Below are 19,313 nucleotides of genomic sequence, written 5' to 3' on the forward strand. Positions count from 1 at the left end.
CTCCTGATGCTGACACTTAATTTATGCATTAGTTTTTCTTCTCTTGTTTTAAACTCCATCATCTCTCTTTACTTTCCCTCTTTCCCCACAGGCTGACCTATCCAAAGTTCTTTGGTTAACTCTTATTGTTATTCTCTTTTTTGTTTATTTGGTCTTTGTCTCTCTTTCCTCAAATAAGAATAGAATAACTAATCTTTCTTGTGTCATCCACCTGTTTCCAAATACACCATCTATTTCAGTGAAAGTAATTTACAATGCCCTTAATAAAAAGTGTTTCCTTTCACTCCGCTTCATATTCTTTATCCCATCTAGGATTGCCTAGGTTTAATTTCCAGGAAGAGTAATTCAGATATGATTGCTTTGGGAGGTGTTTTTGATGCTTCTTTGAGGCTCCAATCCTATTCTTTCTCCCTCTTTCTCATAACATACATTTTGGTTTTATGCCACCTTCCCTCTGCACTTATGAACTCTGTTCTATTCTCTGAGCTATGCCTTTCTGGATTCTCTCCTGGTTGAAGTTACATAGAGCATGTCTTCCACTATTGTGGAAGTTAGAAAAAGTCATGACCCATCTTTTGGTGTCTGATTTCCTAGAGTTTACAACCCAACTCCCACCCCTTCTCTCTGTCCTCAGGGGAGCAGGTAATTGTAATACCCACTCTTTACTTCCTTTCCTCTCCTGGGTGTGGGTGTTGGCTTTTTGATCCTCTTGAATTATGCTGGAATTTTGTTTTACAGAAGTGTATATTATAGCTATAATTACCAGTGTTGAATACAGAACAGCTGCTCAGAGCCATATATTATACTCCTGTTTCTAGTTCTGTCTTTTACACTTAGTTTAGGACTGTGGTTAACCCCTTCTTTCTACTGAGGTTTAGGGAGATGAATGTCCAGGTTCACATATATTGTCAGTATTTGATGCACCGAGAAAGTGTAGACAGTTCTCAAGGGAAGTGCAAGATTTAGTGGATTTCTGTCCAAACTCAGAATACCCTTCTGCTCTTCCTATGTAAGTACAGCTGTTGGTACTTCAGGCAAGCCACAATCATGGTGGGTGCAATGCATTGGCTATCAGTGCAGTGATCTCCTTAGATCAGGGACTGGGGCTTGATTATGGGACCACATAGGGCCAATTGAAAAAGTTCACTGTCCAATTCTGTGACCAAAGTCCCTTGCCATGGGCAAGTAAAAGCAGCTCATATAAGGAAAAAGAGAAGGGCTAGTCACAATCAGAAGCAAGAAGTGAATCACTCTTCTCTATCAATATTCTTATGCTGGAACCAAATGAAGTGTTCAAAAGAATAACCTTATATTTCACAAAGATATAAACAAACCTATGTAGACATTTTTCAGTCTAAGTGCTGAAGCATGGAAGAAAACACTTAGGTAAATGAATGCAAAGTAAGAAGGCACACAAGTAATATTTGTGTGAGAGTAATGCAGACCTGCCAGAAGGAGGAAATGCAAGATTAGTTCCTCATGCCTTTTACAAAGCTGGAATTCAGGGAGGATATTATTGTAAAGCAGATCTTCAAGTAAGTGAATATATTTTGGAAAGCTCTCTTTCTTCTTCTTCTTTTTTTTTTTTTGTTCAGGGCAATGAGGGTTAAATGACTTGCCCAGGGTCACACAGCAAGCAAGTGTCAAGTGTCTGAGGCTGGATTTGAACTCAGGTCCTCCTGAATCCAGGGCTGGTGCTTTATCCACTGGGCCACCTAACTGCCCCCTCTCTTTCTCTCTTAATGTTTGACGAGTGAATATGTTCTTGAATTGCTCAAATGGTTATTTAATTTTTAAAAGACAAAGGATGGGTGGACTTGTTTAGGAGTGTTTCTGGGCCTGATTAGGATGAGTCAGGAGGAGTAGCATTAATAGGAATAGGACCAACTTAAACATCCTATTTATTTTTCTTTCTTCTCCCCACCCTAGCTTCCTTCCTCTGGATGGGACCCAACTTACTTGTGACCTTCCTAAATGTGACACAAAGAACTTTTCACCATGTTCCAGATGCTGTTGAGTACCATCAGTTCTCTCCCTGTAGGACTGCATTTTTCATAGGAACTTCAGAGTTATCTTGGATCATTGCATTGCTGAAAGTAACCAAGTCCTTCACAGCAAATCATCTTTCAGTATTGCTTTTATTTTGTATACAGTACATTTCATTTTGTATCAGCTCATGTAGGTCTTTCTTAGTTTTTCTGATAGCATCCTGCTCATCAATTTTTAAAATAGTTAACTACATTTATATAGTACCTTAAAGAGAGATTTCCTTACAATAAACCCTTGAAATTGATTTTTGCAACAACAGTAATAGATAACATTTATATAGTACCTTGAAACTGACAAAGAATTTTCTTCACATTGTCCAGAAAGGTAAGTATCATATGTTTTATCATCATCAATCAATTCTCACCATTATCAATCTCTCCTTATCATCATCTATCAATCTCCATCTTCATCCAATTTTCATTAATCCATCCATCCATCCATCATTATCACCATACATTACTCTTACCTTTGCCTCACAATTTTTTCAGTTACTATTGTTAACTGTTTTCCTCCCATCATATTCCCTTCCCCATAATATTTACTCTATTTTCTATCTTCTTTCACCCTATCCCTCCTCAGAAGTGATTTGCTTCTGACTTTCCTGTACCCCAATTTGCCCTCCCTTCTTTATCCCCTTCCCCTTCTACTTTCCTGCAGGGTTAGCTAGATTATTCCCTCCTGGAACCAGTTCTGATAAGATTAAGCTCTTTGAGCCAATTCTGTTGAATGTCATGCTCCTTCATTGCTCCACTTCTCCCCCATCTCTTCCCCCACTCCATAAGCCCTTTCCTGTTTCTTCCTTGTGGGGTTTAACAGCATTGTAGATCACCCCCATCCCTCCCCCTGTACATCCCTCTTACCATTCAATTTTACACTAAAGATATCATCACAGGGCAGCTAGGTGACACAGTGGACAAAGTACCCATCCTGCACTCAGGTGGACCCAAGTCCAAATCAGGCCTCAGACACAAGGCACTCACCCAGTGTATGATGCCAGGCATATCACCCCACTCCTATCACCCCACAAAAAGAAAAGATAAGCAAAAATAAATGCTTTAAAGATATCATCCCTTCTTAATCAATTACCACATGTGCCCTCTCTCTAAATTTATTTCTATCATCTGCCCTAATACTGATAAAGTTCTTATGAGATAGACATATTCCCATGTAGGAATGTAAAAAGTTTAACCTTATCAAATTCCTCTTAATTTCTTTTTCCTGTTTACCTTTTTATGGTTCTCTAGGGTCTTGTATTTGAAAGTCAAATTTTCTATTTAGTTCAGGTCTTTTCATCATGAATACTTGAAAGCCCACTTTTTCATTAAAGTACCATTATTCCTCCTTAAAGATTATACTCAGTTTTGCTTTATAAGTGATTCTTTGTTGTAATCTCAATTCCTTTGCCCTCTGGAATATCATATTCCATGCCTTCTTATCCTTTAATGTAGAAGCTGCTAGATCTTGTGCTATCTTGACTATGGGTCCACAGTACTTGAAGTATTTCATTCTGTCAGCTTGAAATATTTTCTCCTTGACCTGGGAGCTCTGGAATTTGGCTATAGTATTCCTGGAAGTTTTCATTTTGGGATCACTTTCAGGAGGTGATCAATGGATTCTTTCAATTTCTATTTTACCTTCTGCTTCTAGAATATCAAGGCAATTTTCCCTGATAATTTCCAAAGATGATGTCTAAGCTCTTTCTTTGACCATGATTTTCAGGTAGTCCAATCATTTTCAAATTGTCGCTCCTGGATCTATTTTCCAGGTCAGCTGTTTTTGCAAAGGAGATATTTCAAATGCCCTCTTTTAAAAATTCTTTTGCATTTGTTTTATTGTGTCTTGACTTCTCATAAAGTCATTAGCTTCTATTTGCTGAATACTAATTTTTAAGCAATGATTTTTTTCAGAGAGCTTTTGTACCTCCTTTTCCATTTGGCCTATTTGACTTTTTATGTTGTTGACTTTTTTTTCATAACTCTCCTACATCACTCTCATTTCTCTCTCCATTTTTCCCTCTACTTCCCTTACTTTATCTTCAAAGACTTTTTGAGCGTGTCTATCTCCTGAGACCACATTTTTAGAAGCTTTGAATATAGGAGCCCTGATGTTGCTATCCTCTTCTGAGGGTGCACCTCACTTTTCCTTGGCACTAAAGAAACTTTCTATGGTCCACATCCTTATCTGTGTGCTCCTCCTTATCTGTCTTTTAATTGACTTATAACTCCTTCTTAAAGTGGGGCACTGCTTCCAGGATGTACTGCCCCAATGTTGAGGGAGTCTAAGGTAGTATGATTTAAGGAGGGGCAGGGTCTTCACTTGGCTGGCCTGTTCTCTGGTACATAGATAAGTCCAGTCCAACTTGCCAATTAACCAGGCAGCAAAACTGTGCTGTGGTGGTTAGCTCCAATGATTCTGTGCCCCTCCCCTACATGGGCCACCACCACTCAAGCCTACTTCTTGGTTCCCAGCAGGGGTGAAACACCCAAGTTTTGCCTCAGTGCCAGAAGAGACCCCTGTAATCTCCCCCTAACTAACCACTCAGCCCTCTTACCAGACTGTGAGCTTAGTTCCTGAAGACTCTGGTGCAACAGCTGATTCAGAGGCTCTAGGGGTCTCTTTTTATGCCTCTGGAATATCAGGGACTGATCTGTGTGAGCATGACTCAGGGGTTGGGCTCCACTCCTGCCTCAGCACAGCAGTCCCATCCTGCCATCCTTCTAAGCCTTCTTTAGCTGGAAAATCATCTTAGATTCTTCTTTTGTGTGTTCTTCTGTACCAGAAAATGTCCTTTGTCAATATTTAGAGATTTTTTGGAGCAATTGTGTCATTAGTTCTGAGAGCTTTCAGCCTTTGCTCCGCCACCTCGGCTCTACCCTGGAAATCCCAGCTCCTTTTGGGTAAGTAACCCTAATTGCTTTAAAAAATCTGGGGCCATCTCCAGTCATCCTGATATACATCTTGCCACTGGACCCAGAAGGCTCTGGAAGAGAGAGTAGGACTAGTGACTTTGCATAGCCCTCCCTCACTTTAATCCAATTCACCGTCATAGCACTACCACCCAATTTCATGGTCCTCTTTGAGAATAAAGGACAAACAACTAGTTATCCTTACTAAGAAGAGAGGGTAACTTGACACTTACTAGTTGTGTAACCCTGGGCAAGTCACTTAACCCTCATTGCCCTGCAAAATAAACAAACAAAACAAAACAAAAAAATAACCCAAAACAAAAAAATAACTGTCTCAATTCATGTGTAAAAGACAGAGCCAGAGCCATTGGCGTAATCTATTGCTCTGAGTAAGTTTTCTATGTCCAAACATAATAATATTAATAACAACAATAGTATTTCTGTTTGCAAAATAAATTGCAGCATAATCTAGTAGCTTCACAAAGTCAACCCCTTCAGAAGCATGGAAAAGATGAAGAAAGGGTAAAGAAAATTGCTATCGAAATGTCAGTGGGGTTTGGGAACTTCAGGATTTTATCTTTTCCAAGACTGTGTCATGAATACCTCTGGATTGTTTGGAGAGGATCCTGTCTAGAAATTTTCACTAAAGGAGGTCATAGGAAGCCATGGCTCACAGAGTGAAAAGACTATATATGCAAATGAAGACTGGCAGATGTGTATTCTGAGAGAATTAGAAAATAAAAAATTAGGATTGGAAACATATACTAGGTTCACAAAATATGCCCCATTGTACCATGCTGTCTTTATCTGTTATTAATGTTCTAGAAGGGAAGTAGAATAAGAAAAGGAGTAGAAAGCAACCAACACTTAATGTAAAGAGGCATTGCGAAGATGTCATGTTTGAGCTAGCAGTGCCCTTAGGATTAGCTAATCTACAGTTATTTGTACTCAAAAAAGGGATGCACTAGAAGTGAGTGAGTAAGAGAGAGAGAGAGAGAGAGAGAGAGAGATTCAGAGAGATAAAGAGGTAAAGAGAAACAGATTCAGGGAAAGACACTTGTGGAAACACAGGCACAGAGAGAGAGAGAGATAGAGGTAGGGGGAGAGAGAGAGGGAGATTTACACAGAGGACAGAGAAAAAAAGGACAGAGAAAGGAGGATAGATTGATACAGAGCACTGAGACACAGAGAAGCAGAATAACAATCAGAGTTAATAAAAGTTTACTTGGCACTGATCAGGGTAATAGTAGTAGTCAGGTAGTTGGGGAGAGAAAATGGGGATTTAGAATTCTTTATGCAAAGCAAATACACAGGCTAAGGATTTACCTAAAGATAGATATACAGGGTGCAGATAGGTGGAGCAGTGAATAAAGCACTGGCCCTGTATTCAGGAGGAGCTGAGTTCAAATCTCATATCACTTACTAGCTGTGTTACCCAGGGCAAGGGAGGGGGTGGGGAAGATATGTATACATATACATTTCTATATTGGGTGATGGAAAAAAATCAATGAATGTTTTGAAGAACAGATAATGAAACATATTTCCTCCTTGACATCAGATAAATGGAGAAACGCTAGGACAGAATTTTGAATACTTTCTCAGACATTGTTTCTACGCAGCATTTTGGCCTAATTGTTTTTCTTTGTCACAAGGTTGGTACTATCCTCAGTGGGAAATGATGGCTGTATAAAGACAAAAGGCTTTTACTATATGTTGGTGATAAGGAGAAGCACTATACCAGTGATTTCATTTGGATAATGATATCACACATGAGGAAATTTCTTCAACCAATTCAGAGAACTGACTTCTCTTCCACTTAGAGAATTGTTTAGACATGGGGATGAGGTATCCAGGGTTGAGGAGTCCCACTTCAAGAAAACATATAAAAATGAAACATATTGCCCTTTTCATAGTTATTTCATTAGATGGTTTAAGAAACCTGTAAATTACCTACAACAAGTACTATTATTCTCATATTATGTAGAAGGCAACTGATGTTTACAGAGTTCAAGTGACTAGTTCAGGGTCATGTAGCTGCTAAGTAGATGAGCTAAAACTCGAATCCTGGATTTCTGCCTCCAAATGCAGTAGTGTAGAATCAGAGTCAAAAGCTCTTAAGGCATCCTAGAATAATTATTTGAAGTTGCCAATCTACTAATTATTAGGGAAAAAAAAGAGGTGAGAGACTATTCTTCTGATCTATGATCTAAGTTTAATAGAGCATCATGTGAAGGTACTATTTGCATAATGATGGTTAAATGCCTCCATGATTAGGAACATCCTTGATGACAAATTTTCTATTGTCTCAGAAAGAAAAGATTGGATGAGCCCAGTGGAGGAACCAATGAAGTCACTTACTATAATAAGATTCATAGTGACACTTAGTCAACAACTATTAAACTGTAGAGTTTGCTCAAGTTCTAGAACACATGAAATGAACAATAACAAGGAAAGATTCTGCTGCATTAGCTGGATTTCACTCAGTGAGAGGGGATGGGTATATAAAGACCCAAAAGAGGAGGCATTCCCATACTCCTAGAAACCCTCCTCTGTTTCTCAACAGAAACCTCACCCACCAAGATCATGGTCAGTTCCTGCTGCTGGGCTCCCACCTGCTGCCAGCCAACATGCTGCAAGACAGTGTGCTGCAAAACAACCTGTTGTAAGCCATCTGGCTGCATATCCCCCTGCTGCCAGCCTTCATGTTGCCCACCTACATGCTGCAGAACAGTTTGCTGCCAAACAACTTGTTGCAAGCCCAGCTGCTGCCAACCCTGCTGCTATCCATCCTGCAGTGACTATAGTTGCTGCCAGCCTTTGTGCTGTGAACCAGCTAGCTGTAGCCCATTCTGCTGCCAGACTCCCTGCTGCAGGCCCATCTGTTGTGGGTTCATCTGCTACTATCCAGCCTGCTGTTGATCAACTTGCTTTCCAGAATGTGCAGTGATTGTCCCTAGAGGCAACCATCTTCCTACTCCACATTTTTGTTGTCAACCACTCTCCTCTCTGCCAGTGTTCTCCCCACCATCTTGCTATTGAAAGTCTTAGACTGACTTGTCTGTAGTTTCATCCACTTTTATCCAGTGCTGTTTTGTCTCAGTATGTGGTGACCTTGTTGAATTTGAGCTATCAGCTTCATGTCAACTGGCTGCAAAGGGGAATTCTCTCTACTTTATCATTCTACCTGGCCAAGGCTTTAGCTCTCCATAGCTGTCTCTTCATATGTTTCCTTTTTCCAGATTTAAAGGTTTTGAAAGAGAAGAAGTTACTCTTTTGTAATCATGAGCTGACCAATTATATCCTAAGGGTTAATTCCTGAACTTCTATTTTTTGTAACCACTAAGTGTTTCTTTTAATAAAGCTTCTAATTTACTGTATTATATTTATTCTTTATTCTTACTTTATCCTCTGGATATTCTTAGATGGTTGTATAGAACCAACATGGATTCCTTGTTTGTCTCTTAATAAACTCTGCCCATCTGCATAAACTTCCTTGTCCTTGTAACCTTGTGAAATATCGCTGGTGGTGGTTGTGGTAGGTGGTGATCATTCAGGTCATAATAATCCATCATTCATACATCACCCAATGAATCAAGTTCTTTGCCAACTAAGTATAAATGATTTCTATTGATCTCTCTACACTACACTTTGGGACCAAAGGTATTAAAATGGGAGATGAATGATACTTAAATCCTGCCTCTGTTCTTTATTATCTCTTTGATCAAAGGCAAGAGAGTTGGATCTTACATTAAATGGTGGAGACAATATGTAAATTATTTGTTCTATATCATACACTCATATATTTGTGTTTGTATACATATATGTGTGTATATTTTATATTTATATATATATATACACATATATACATATATGCGTGTGTGTGTGTGTGTGTGTGTGTGTGTATGTGTGTGGAGAGAGATATAGGGTGACAAATAAAGAGAGACACAGAGACAGAGGCAGACAGAGCAGAGAGAGACCTAGTCACAAAGAGAATGAAATAGAGGCAAGGACATTAAGTGCACAGCAAGAGACCAATGGAGACAGACACATAGACAGAAATAAAAATAGATACAGAGTAAAAAGAATGACAGACATGAAGAAAGACATAGATAGAGATAGAGAGGGACCAATCAACAGAGAGAGATAAAAGAATATGCAAATACGGAGATATAGATACAGATTCACAGAGACAAAGAGATAGGCTGAGATAGAGTGACAGATTGACAGAGCGAAGAAAATGAGAAAAAGGGAGGCAGATCCTATAATACTATCAGACCGATCATGAATAGAAGCATCCCATTAATGGAAGTATTAGAAACTGAGACTGGGCAACCATGTGCCAGGAAGGTTGTAGCATGAGGCTGCCCTCTCAGGAGCAAGGTTATATTAGATAACTTTTATGGTCCCTTCCCACTTCACCTTCTATGATTCTTTGATTCTGTTGGCTTGAAGAGGGAGTCAACTTTGACTCCCCTGGCTTGTACCTCTATTGTAATAACAAGGATAAACAGTTCCCAGAAGAAGCTGGATCTCTGTCAGTGTGACTGCATGGTTGGACTCTACTACCACCCTGGCACAGCAGCCCCCTCCTGCCAAAGTTCTAAGCCTTTTTTGGCTGGAAAATGATCTCAGCCTGTCCTTTTGTGGGTTTAGCTGCTCCATGAATTGTCTTATGATTGTCTTTAGATTTCTTTGGAGTAATTGTTTCAGGAGCTCTGAGTGCTTATTGCATTTTGTCCACCATTTTGACTCAGCCAACCCAGATACACTTTTCTTGCTTCTAATATTATTTTCAACTTCCTTTTTTTCTTACATTGTCTTTCCTCCTGTTATTTTTAAATGTTCTCATGATCATTGAGACTTTTGTGCTTGTCTCCTAATATACTCCATTCATTTGCCTAATGAAGCTTGTTCTTGATTTGTACCATATCAGAGGTGATGATGCTAATGATGATGCCAATATGCTGCCAGCTTATTGTTGTCAATCTGCTGTCAGCAGATCTTCTACATCTTTGTACTGATTCCTTACTAATCATAATGGACTTAGGTTCATCCAAGGGAAGGTATCTTGGTACAATAGAATGAATGCTGATCTTGGAGTCAGAAGACTTGAGTTTTAATACTCCCATGAAGGTTGCTTCCAATTCTAAATTTGTGATCTTATGACCTGTACTTTTGAATCCAGTAACTGGTATTTGCAAACCTACTAAGTGGATTATGCTTTTGGGTAACCTATTATTTGTTTGTTTGTTTGTTTTGTTTTATTTTGTGGGGTAATGGGGGTTTAGCGACTTGCCCAAGGTCACACAGCTAGTAAGTGTCAAGGTCTGCGGCTGGTTTTAATCTCAGGCCCTCCGGAATCCAGGGCCCATGCTTTATCTACTGCACCACTCAGCTGCCCGGGTAGCATTTTATATTATTAACAATATGAATGTTGCAAAAAATTGACTTCTGCACACCTCTTTGAGATACATGGGCATTTGGTTTCTTTTTCATAATTTACCTCTTATATCATCTCTGTCTTTCCAAAAAAGGAGTATTACTTCTTCCTAGTTCTTTACTATACCAGTGTGTACAGCAATTCTTATGGCAGATTCATAACCTCTGATATTAGGCTTCACTAAAGAAATAGTTTCCCTCAACCCTCCACCACCTCAGCCACGTTCAATCAAGTGAAGACCCTTGATAGCATATAGCTTATGGAACTCAATAATGGTGCCACTAGAAATGCACAACTATGCAGGGACAGAAACCAACTGTTCAGGGAAGACTAGCATCTCTGGTGTGAGGGATTATCATACTCTTCTCCAAACTACTCATCCAATTTTGCTATCCATCCTTCACCCTTCACCTAACTCTTACCTGTGGTTCTAAGAAGCTATAGCATGTGCACACTCCTATAAAACACCTTTTTCAGACAAGTTAAACCAGGCTGAGGGTAACTGCTAAACCTCAAACCTGTCATTGAGTTAGGAAGATGTGTACTCCAAACATGTGTTGACTTCCCCTGGTGGAATAGGTTGATAAGAACTATGTGTTCCAAAGGCCATGATCTAGCAGCTTCTACATTAAAGGACAAGAGGGCATGGAATATGATATTCCAGAGGGCAAAGGAGTTGGGATTACAGTCAAGAATCACCCATTGAGCAAAAACTGGGAATAATCTTTTAGAGGAATAAATGGGCCTTTAGTGAAAAAGAGGACTTTCAGGTATTTGTGATGAAAAGACCTGAACTGAAGGGCAAATTTGACTTTCAAACACTAGACCCTAGAGAACCATAAAAAATTGGAGTTGGGTGACATACCTGGGGTATTGCAAGGGGTAGTTGTCTTGTGTCTGAGGCTGCTTTTTTGCTGGGATCCCCCTGGGTCCAGAGTGGATGCTTTGTCCACTGTGTCACCTACCTAGGTGATGACATCTTTAGGGTTAAATTGAGGGGTGAGGGGAATGCACTGGGGCAGGGGGAAGGGCAGAGGTGAATTCCTACATGAAAGAAACAGTAAAAGGCTTATGGAGTAGGGGAAGAGATGGGAGAGGAGCAGGGCTGTAAATGAATTGTACACTTATCAGAAAAGGCTCCAAGACCTTAAACTCATCAGAGTTGGCTCAAGGAGGGACCAACATACACACCTATCTGGGTGGAGTAATCTATTTAATCTGGGCAGAAAATGAGTCTAACAGTCATCAGAATTGGCTCAAAGACCTCAATCTCTTTAGAATTGGCTCAAGGAGGGAATAATGTACACACTCAATTGGGTGGAGTAATCTCTCTAACCCTGCAGGAAAATAGACAGGGAAGGGGATAAAGAGAGAGGGGCAAAAGAAGGAAGGGCAGAGTGGGGGAGGGGACAGACAGAAGCAAATCCCTTTTGAAGAGTGATAGGATAAAAGAAGATGGATAATAGAATAAATATCATGGGGAAGGGAATAGGATGGAAGGGAAACAGTTCACAATAGTAATCATGAAAAAGAGAAAAGGGGGGAAATTGTACAAAAAATATTTATAGCAACTCTTGGTGGAGGCTAAGAATTTCGAATCAAGGGAATGTCCATCAATTGAGGAATGATGGAAAAAGCTGTGCTATATGATTGTTGTGGAATGGCATTGTGCTATAGGAAATGACAAACAGGATGACCCCCAAAAACCTGGAAAGACTAATGAACATTGATGTATAGTGAAGTGAGCAGAGCTGGGAGGACACTGTGCATAGTGACAGCAGTATTGTTCAATGAGCAATTGTGCATGACTTAACTACTCTCAGCATTGCAATGATCCAAGACAATCCCAAGGAACTAATGAGGAAGCTTACTATTCACCCCCATAGAAAGAACTGATAAAAAAGAACACTTGTGGATTGTACATATATAACCTGGTTGCAATCTTGTGGAGGGGGGAGGAAAGGAAGGGAGGGAGAGAGAAAAATTTGGAACTCTAAATCTTATGAGAATGAATGTTGAAAACTATCCTTACATGTAACTGGTAAAAAAAAAATAAATGTTTCTTGCTAAATAAAAACAAAAACAAAAAAATCCCCCAAACCCAACAACAACAACCAAAAAAACCTTTTCCTTTCATGTCCCTTTTTTCCTATAGATAATTTTCCCTATTTGTCCTTTCCCTTCCCAGTTATATAAGTACTTTCCTCTTTCTCACCCCTTCATTGTTCTGAAATCATCTCTATATGATCAAATCACTTTCCAGTACCCTTTGTAGACTCCTTCTAATTGGCCTATAGAGATAAAGTTCTTAAGGGTTACATGTATTTTCTTCCCACATAGGAATGTAAATAGGTTATCATTATTGAGCCCCTTGTGATTTCTCTTTCATGTGTACCTTTTGATGCTTCTCTCAAGTCTTCTGTTGAATGCCAATTTTTTTGTTCAGCTCTGATCTTTTCATCATGAATATTAGAAAGGTCTCTCATTCAATGTCTACTTTTTCCACTGAAGAATTTTGCCTATTTTTTTGCTGGGTAGGTTATACTTGTTCGTAGTACCTTTCATAATATTATATTCCAAGGCTTCCATTCCTTTCACATGGACATTACTAAAGCTTGTGTCATCCTGACTGTGACCCCATGGTATCTGACTAGGTTCCTTATGTATGTGTACAAATCTTTCTCCTTGACATGAGAAATCACAAATTTGGCTATGATATTCCTGGGAGTTTTCATTTGGGGATGACTTTTAGGAGGTTACCAATGGATTATTTCAAGTTCTATTTTTCTCACTAGATATAAATTAATGTGGTAATGGATAGAGCACCAAGCTGGGAATCAAGAAGACTCATCCTTCTTTGTTCAAATCTGGCCTCAGACACCAACTAGCTATGTGACTCTAGGAAAATGACTTAACCCTGTTTGCCTCAGTTTCCTCATATGGAAAATAAGCTAGAGAAGGAAATGTCAAATCACTGCAGTATCTTTGCCAAGAAAACCACAAATGGGGTCATAGAGAGTTGTATATGGCTGAAATGAATTAACAACATCAATGAAATGGCTGACCCTTTAAAAAATGCTCTTTCAAGGTGTATCCATCACATTCATAGATGAAGGTCCAGGAGAGAAGTTAGAGACCACTGAGTCCAAGTTTCTCACTTTGTAGCTGACAAAGCTCAGCCACAGAGAGGATAAGCAATTTTCCAAGGGTCATATAGGTAGTAAGTGTATGAAGTAGGATTCAAATCCTGGTTTTCCTGAGTCCAAGAGTCATCAATTTCTTAGTAATGTTTGTGACTCAGCATTTTTTGAAGGGTTTAGGTTATATTTTTCTTGTCTATGATTAGGACTTTAGAGGACTGGATGAGAATTGCTTATCAATTGTCTTTAGGAAGTAGGGGCCTATAACTCTTTGCAGAAAAAGAGGATATTAGAAAAGTTAAGTTATGGCTAATTGCCCAAGCAGCTGTTATATCCACTATTGGCCTTAAAGGGGTAGAGAGATCAACACTAATGTATAACTCTTAATAGAAAATGAACTCAAATGCATAGATGATCTATAGATGCAGGAATAGTACTATTGCCATGACCACCATCATTACAGCAACCATCATGAACCCAACACCACCACCACCATCATCATTTGTACTTCATAGATTGGCAAGGACAAGGGAGCTTATGTTAATGAAAAGAGTTTATTAGGTAATAAGCAGGGAAGCCCTGCTAGTTCCATTGGTGCTTTTAAGAAACAGAATAATCAAGAAACATAAGAATAATAAAATAGAAACGTGGTATAAAGAAAAAGAAGTTGAATGGCTGCTAAAACTAAAACCTCAGGCATTAACCCTTAGAAGACATTTGGTCAGATGCTGCCAAGAAAAGAATGACTTCTTGTGTGTCATTGTTTAGTGATTTGAAAAAGAAAAGGAGAGATAGGGAGAGTCAGGTCTGTGGTTATCTGTATCAAAAAAATGGGCATAAGACCCTATGCCAGCAGGTGACATAAATGTGATGGCTCAGCTGAAAAGAGGTTGTGACAAATTGAGATAGCATAGCATTTGCTGGAGATATACAATATTATATCCAGGGGGGTCCAAGGCTTTCAGCAGCAAGATGGTGGAGGGCAAGACATCCTGTAGGAGAGGGGTTGACAAGCAAACTATGGAGTAGGAGGATGACTGGCTCTAAATAGACTCATTGCACCTTTGGGCCATCAAGCTGATCAACAGCAGGATGGGGAACAGCAGTTGGACCCACAACCATTGGGGCTGTAGCAGGGTGAAAAGTAGCAGATTGTTTTGCAGCAAGTTGGCTGACAGCATGAAGGCTGACAGCAAGGTTGGCAGCAGCTGGGAACACAGCAGGTTGGCTCACAAGAACTTGTTTGGCAGCAAGGTGTGCAGCAGCTAGAGCTACAGGTGGTAGGTTGGCAGCAGCTGGACTCACAGCAGGTTGGCTCACAACAAGTTTTTTTCCAACAAACTGTCCTACAGCATGTTGGCAGACAGCAGCTGGACTCACAGCAGGATGGCTGACAGCAGGGTTGGCAGCAGCTAGACTCACAACAGATTGGTTTACAACAAGTTGTTCTGCAGCAGACTGTCTTACAGCATGTTGGCTGACAGCAGCTGGACTCATAGCAGGATGGCTGGCAGCAAGGTTGGCAGCAACTGGGCACAAAGCAGGTTGGCTTACAGCAAGTTGTTCTGCAGCAGACTGTCTTGCAGCATGTTGGCTGGCAGCAGGCAGGAGCAAAGCAGCAGGAGCTGACCATGGTCTTGGTGGATGTGACTTCTGTTGAGTTGCAGAGAAGAATATCCAGTAGTCTGAGAACCTTCCTGTCCTGGGACTTTATATACCTGTCCTCAATGTTTGAAATTGGCCCCATGAACAGGATCTTTCCTTATTATTGTTTATGCCTTGTTCTATGACCTCACAAAACGGTTTAGCATAGTAATTGCTGATTGTCTTATTAATATGGTTATTATAATTTATTAGAATAAATAATTTTGTTGGTTCCTCTACTGCATTCATCTAATATGTTCTTTCTGAGATGATAGAAAAGTTGTTTTCAAGGATCACCTTCATCATCATGAAGGCATCAACCATCATTATGCAGAGTGCTTCTTTCATTTGACAATCTGATGATCATAGGTCATAAAGCAGAAATATGGTCTCACCTCTTTTTTCCTTACTCTTGATAGATTGGTACCTTCATTTAGCTAGCACAGCTTTACATTGAAAAGTTGCAATTGATTCTACAGCACTGAATATGGAGATAGAAATCTGGGATAGAAGTCCTACATCATCTGTTTCCCAGCCATGTCTTCTTGAATTAGTCACTTGGCTTCCCTAAACATCAGTTGCTTTTTTCCATAACATGGGAATAACAGTGACTTTGCTAGGTATTTTACATGATTCTTAGAGCATGCAGTTAAGTAATTCTGTATATTTCATGATCTCTTCTCTAGAACATTTCAATACCTTTTCCAATCCCCAGTATACATATTTTTTCTTTGTGAAGTTAACACGTAATTACGTATTCATTTTGCTTGCCCAGTTTTAAATCCCATTATTGCTCTTCACTTCCCATCCTTCCTCTTAGACTCACCTAAGCAAAGTTCTTGTTCATTTGGTCTTTGTCTTTCTTTTCTCAAATAAGCATAGAATAATTCATCTTTCTTGTGTCATCCTCCTGCTTCCATGTACACCATCTATTTCAGTGATAGTAATTTACAATGCCCAAAAGAAAAAAGTGTTTTCCTTTTACTCCTTTTCATATTCTTTATCTCTTCTAAGATTCCCCAGGTTCAATTTCCAGGAAGAGTAATTCCAGATATGATTTCGTTGGGAGATGTTTTTGATGCTTCTTTGAGGCTCCAATCCTATTCTTTCTCCCTCTTTCTCATAACATTGATTTTGGTTTTATGCCACCTTCCCTCTGCACTTATGAACTCTGTTCTATTCTCTGAGCTATGCCTTTCTGGATTCTCTCCTGGTTGAAGTTACATAGAGCATGTCTTCCACTATTGTGGAAGTTAGAAAAAGTCATGACCCATCTCTTGGTGTCTGATTTCCTAGAGTTTACAACCCAACTCCCACCTCTTCTCTGTCTTCAGGGGAGCAGGTAATTGCAGTACCCCTTCTTTATTTTCTCTTCTCTTCTGGGGGTACACATTGGCTTTTTGATCCTGTTGAATTATGCTGGAATTTTGTTTTACAGAAGTGTATATTATAGCTATAATGATCAGTGTTGAATACAGAACAGCTGCTCAGAGCCATATATTATAATCCTGTTTCTAGTTCTGTCTTTTACACTTAGTTTAGGACTGTGGTTAACCCCTTCTTTCTACTGAGGGTTAGGGAGATGAATGTCCATGTTCACATATATTGTCAGTATTTGATGCACTGAGAAAGCATTGACAGTTCTCAAGGGAAGTACAAGATTTAGTGGATTTCTGTCCAAACTCAGAATACCCTTCTGCGCTTCCTATGTAAGGACAGCTGTTAGTACTTTAGGTAAGCCACAACCATGGTGGGTGGAATGCATTGGCTATCAGTGCAGTGGAAGAGAGTGGCATCTACCCATCCAAAGGATTTAGTTCAAGAAAGAGCTCATGTTGGTAGTATCATATGCTTCTTTTTCTCCCAATTTCTAATCATCCATTTTCTGGGATCATTCCATGCAAACACACGAGAATCTATCTTTTCACAAACTTTCTTCCATATTTTGAATAATCTAAACACTCATCTACTTCATGCTTCCTTTCAGAACTTATCTTAAGTTTCATCATTCTGTGAGTTGTCTTCCCCAGTCACTCCTACTATTCTCGCCTTCTTTCTGATATCACCCTCTATTTACACAGTTTATATATTTTGTGCACTTTTTTGCATGTTGTCTCACTCATTAGAATGTGCGCTCCTTGAGATCAGGGTCTGTGGGTTGATTATGGGCCCACTTAGGGCAAATTTCAAAAGTTCACTGTCCAATTCTGTGACCAAAGTCCCTTGCCATGGGCAAGTAAAAGGAGAAAGGAGAAAGAGAAGGGCTAGTCACAATGAGAATCAAGAAGTGAATCACTCTTCTCTACCAATATTCTTATGCTGGGACCAAGTGAAGAGTTCAATAGAAGACAAAGCACCCATTCTGTACCTAGGTGGACCCAAGTCCAAATCAGGCCTCAGATGCAAGGTACTCACCCATTGTACGACCCCAGGCATATCACCCCACTCCTATCACCCCAAAAAATGAAAAGATAAAGAAAAATAAATGCTTTAAAGATATCATCCCTTCATAATCAGTTCCCACCTGTGCCCTCTATCTAATCTTATTTCTATCATCTGCCCTAATCCTAATAAAGTTCTTATGGGATAGACATATCATCTTCCCATGTAGGAATGTAAAAAGTTTAACCTTATCAAATCCCTCTTAATTTCTTTTTACTGTTTACCTTTTTATGATTCTCTGGGATCTTGTATTTGAAAGTCAAATTTTTGACTCAGTTCAGGTATTTTCATCGTGAATTCTTGAAAGCCTGCTTTATCATTAAAGTCTCATTTTTCCTCATCAAAAATTATACTGTTTTGCTTTTTAAGTGATTCTTTTTTGTAATCCCAATTCCTTTGCCCTCTGGAATATCATATTCCATGCCTTCTTATCCTTTAATGTAGAAGCTGCTAGATCTTGTGCTATCTTGACTATGGGTCCACAATATGTGAAGTATTTCTTTCTGTCAGCTTGAGATATTTTCTCCTTGACCTGGGAACACTGGAATTTGGCTATAGTATTCCTGGAAGTTTTCATTTTGGGATCACTTTCAGGAGATGATCAATGGATTCTTTCAATTTCTATTTTACCTTCTGCTTCTAGCATATCAGGGCAATTTTCCCTGATAATTTCCTGGAAGATGATGTCTAAGCTCTTTCTTTGACCATGATTTTCAGGTAGTCCAATCATTTTCAAACTGTTTCTCTTAGATCTATTTTCTGCATAGCATTTTGGCCTAATTGTTTTTCTTTGTCACAAGGTTGGTACTATCCTCAGTGGGAAATGATGGCTGTATAAAGACAAAAGACTTTTTACTATATGTTGGTGATAAGGAGAAGCACTATACCAGTGATTTCATTTAGATAATGATATCACACATGTGGAAATTTCTTCAACCAATTCAGAGAACTGACTTCTCTTCCACTTAGAGAATTGTTTAGACATGGGGATGAGGTATCCAGGGTTGAGGAGTCCCACTTCAAGGAAACATAAAAATAAAGCACATTGCCCTTTTCATAGTTATTTCATTAGATGGTTTAAGAAACCTGTAAATTACCTACAACAAGTACTATTATTCTCATATTATGTAGAAGGCAACTGATGTTTACAGAGTTCAAGTGACTAGTTCAGGGTCATGTAGCTGCTAAGTAGATGAGCTAAAACTCGAATCCTGGATTTCTGCCTCCAAATTCAGTAGTGTAGAATCAGAGTCAAAAGCTTTTAAGGCATCCTGGAATAATTATTTGAAGTTACCAATCTACTAATGATTAGGGAAAAAAAGAGGTGAGAGACTATTCTTCTGATCTATGATCTAAGTTTAATAGAACATCATGTGAAGGTACTATTTGCATAATGATGGTTAAGGCCTCCATGATTAGGAACATCCTTGATGACAAATTTTCTATTGTCTCAGAAAGAAAAGATTGGATGAGCCCAGTGGAGGAACCACTGAAGTCACTTATTCTAATAAGATTCATGGTGACACTTAGTCAACAACTATTAAACTGTAGAGTTTGCTCAAGTTCTAGAACACATGAAATGAACAATAACAAGGAAAGATCCTGCTGCATTAGCTGGATTTCACTCAGTAAGAGGGGATGGGTATATAAAGACCCAAAAGAGGAGGCATCCCCATACTCCTAGAAACCTTC

General features: G+C 39.3%; 2 protein-coding genes across 2 annotated transcripts in view; one reads left to right on the forward strand and one right to left on the reverse strand.

The window, feature by feature from the left end:
* LOC122754799 (keratin-associated protein 4-4-like) overlaps window positions 1–7,874 on the forward strand; it is a 53,493-nt gene extending 45,619 nt beyond the window's left edge. The window contains exon 3 of the mRNA XM_044003255.1: window positions 7,567–7,874. Coding sequence (XP_043859190.1) covers window positions 7,567–7,874 — 308 coding nt within the window. The remainder of the gene's footprint in view (window positions 1–7,566) is intronic.
* A 6,742-nt stretch (window positions 7,875–14,616) lies between these two features.
* On the reverse strand, window positions 14,617–15,168 carry LOC122754800 (keratin-associated protein 9-1-like). The gene has a single exon (XM_044003256.1). It carries the CDS (start codon window positions 15,166–15,168, stop codon window positions 14,617–14,619), a length of 552 nt encoding a protein of 183 aa, XP_043859191.1.
* Between the last annotated feature and the right edge of the window lie 4,145 nt (window positions 15,169–19,313).

The sequence above is a fragment of the Dromiciops gliroides genome, chromosome 4 (genome assembly GCF_019393635.1).
Source record: "Dromiciops gliroides isolate mDroGli1 chromosome 4, mDroGli1.pri, whole genome shotgun sequence".
Lineage (NCBI taxonomy): Eukaryota > Metazoa > Chordata > Mammalia > Microbiotheria > Microbiotheriidae > Dromiciops > Dromiciops gliroides.

Excerpts from the sequence above, each read along its gene's own strand:
- LOC122754800 (XM_044003256.1), bottom strand. The coding sequence starts at position 15,168 with ATGGTCAGCTCCTGCTGCTTTGCTCCTGCCTGCTGCCAGCCAACATGC.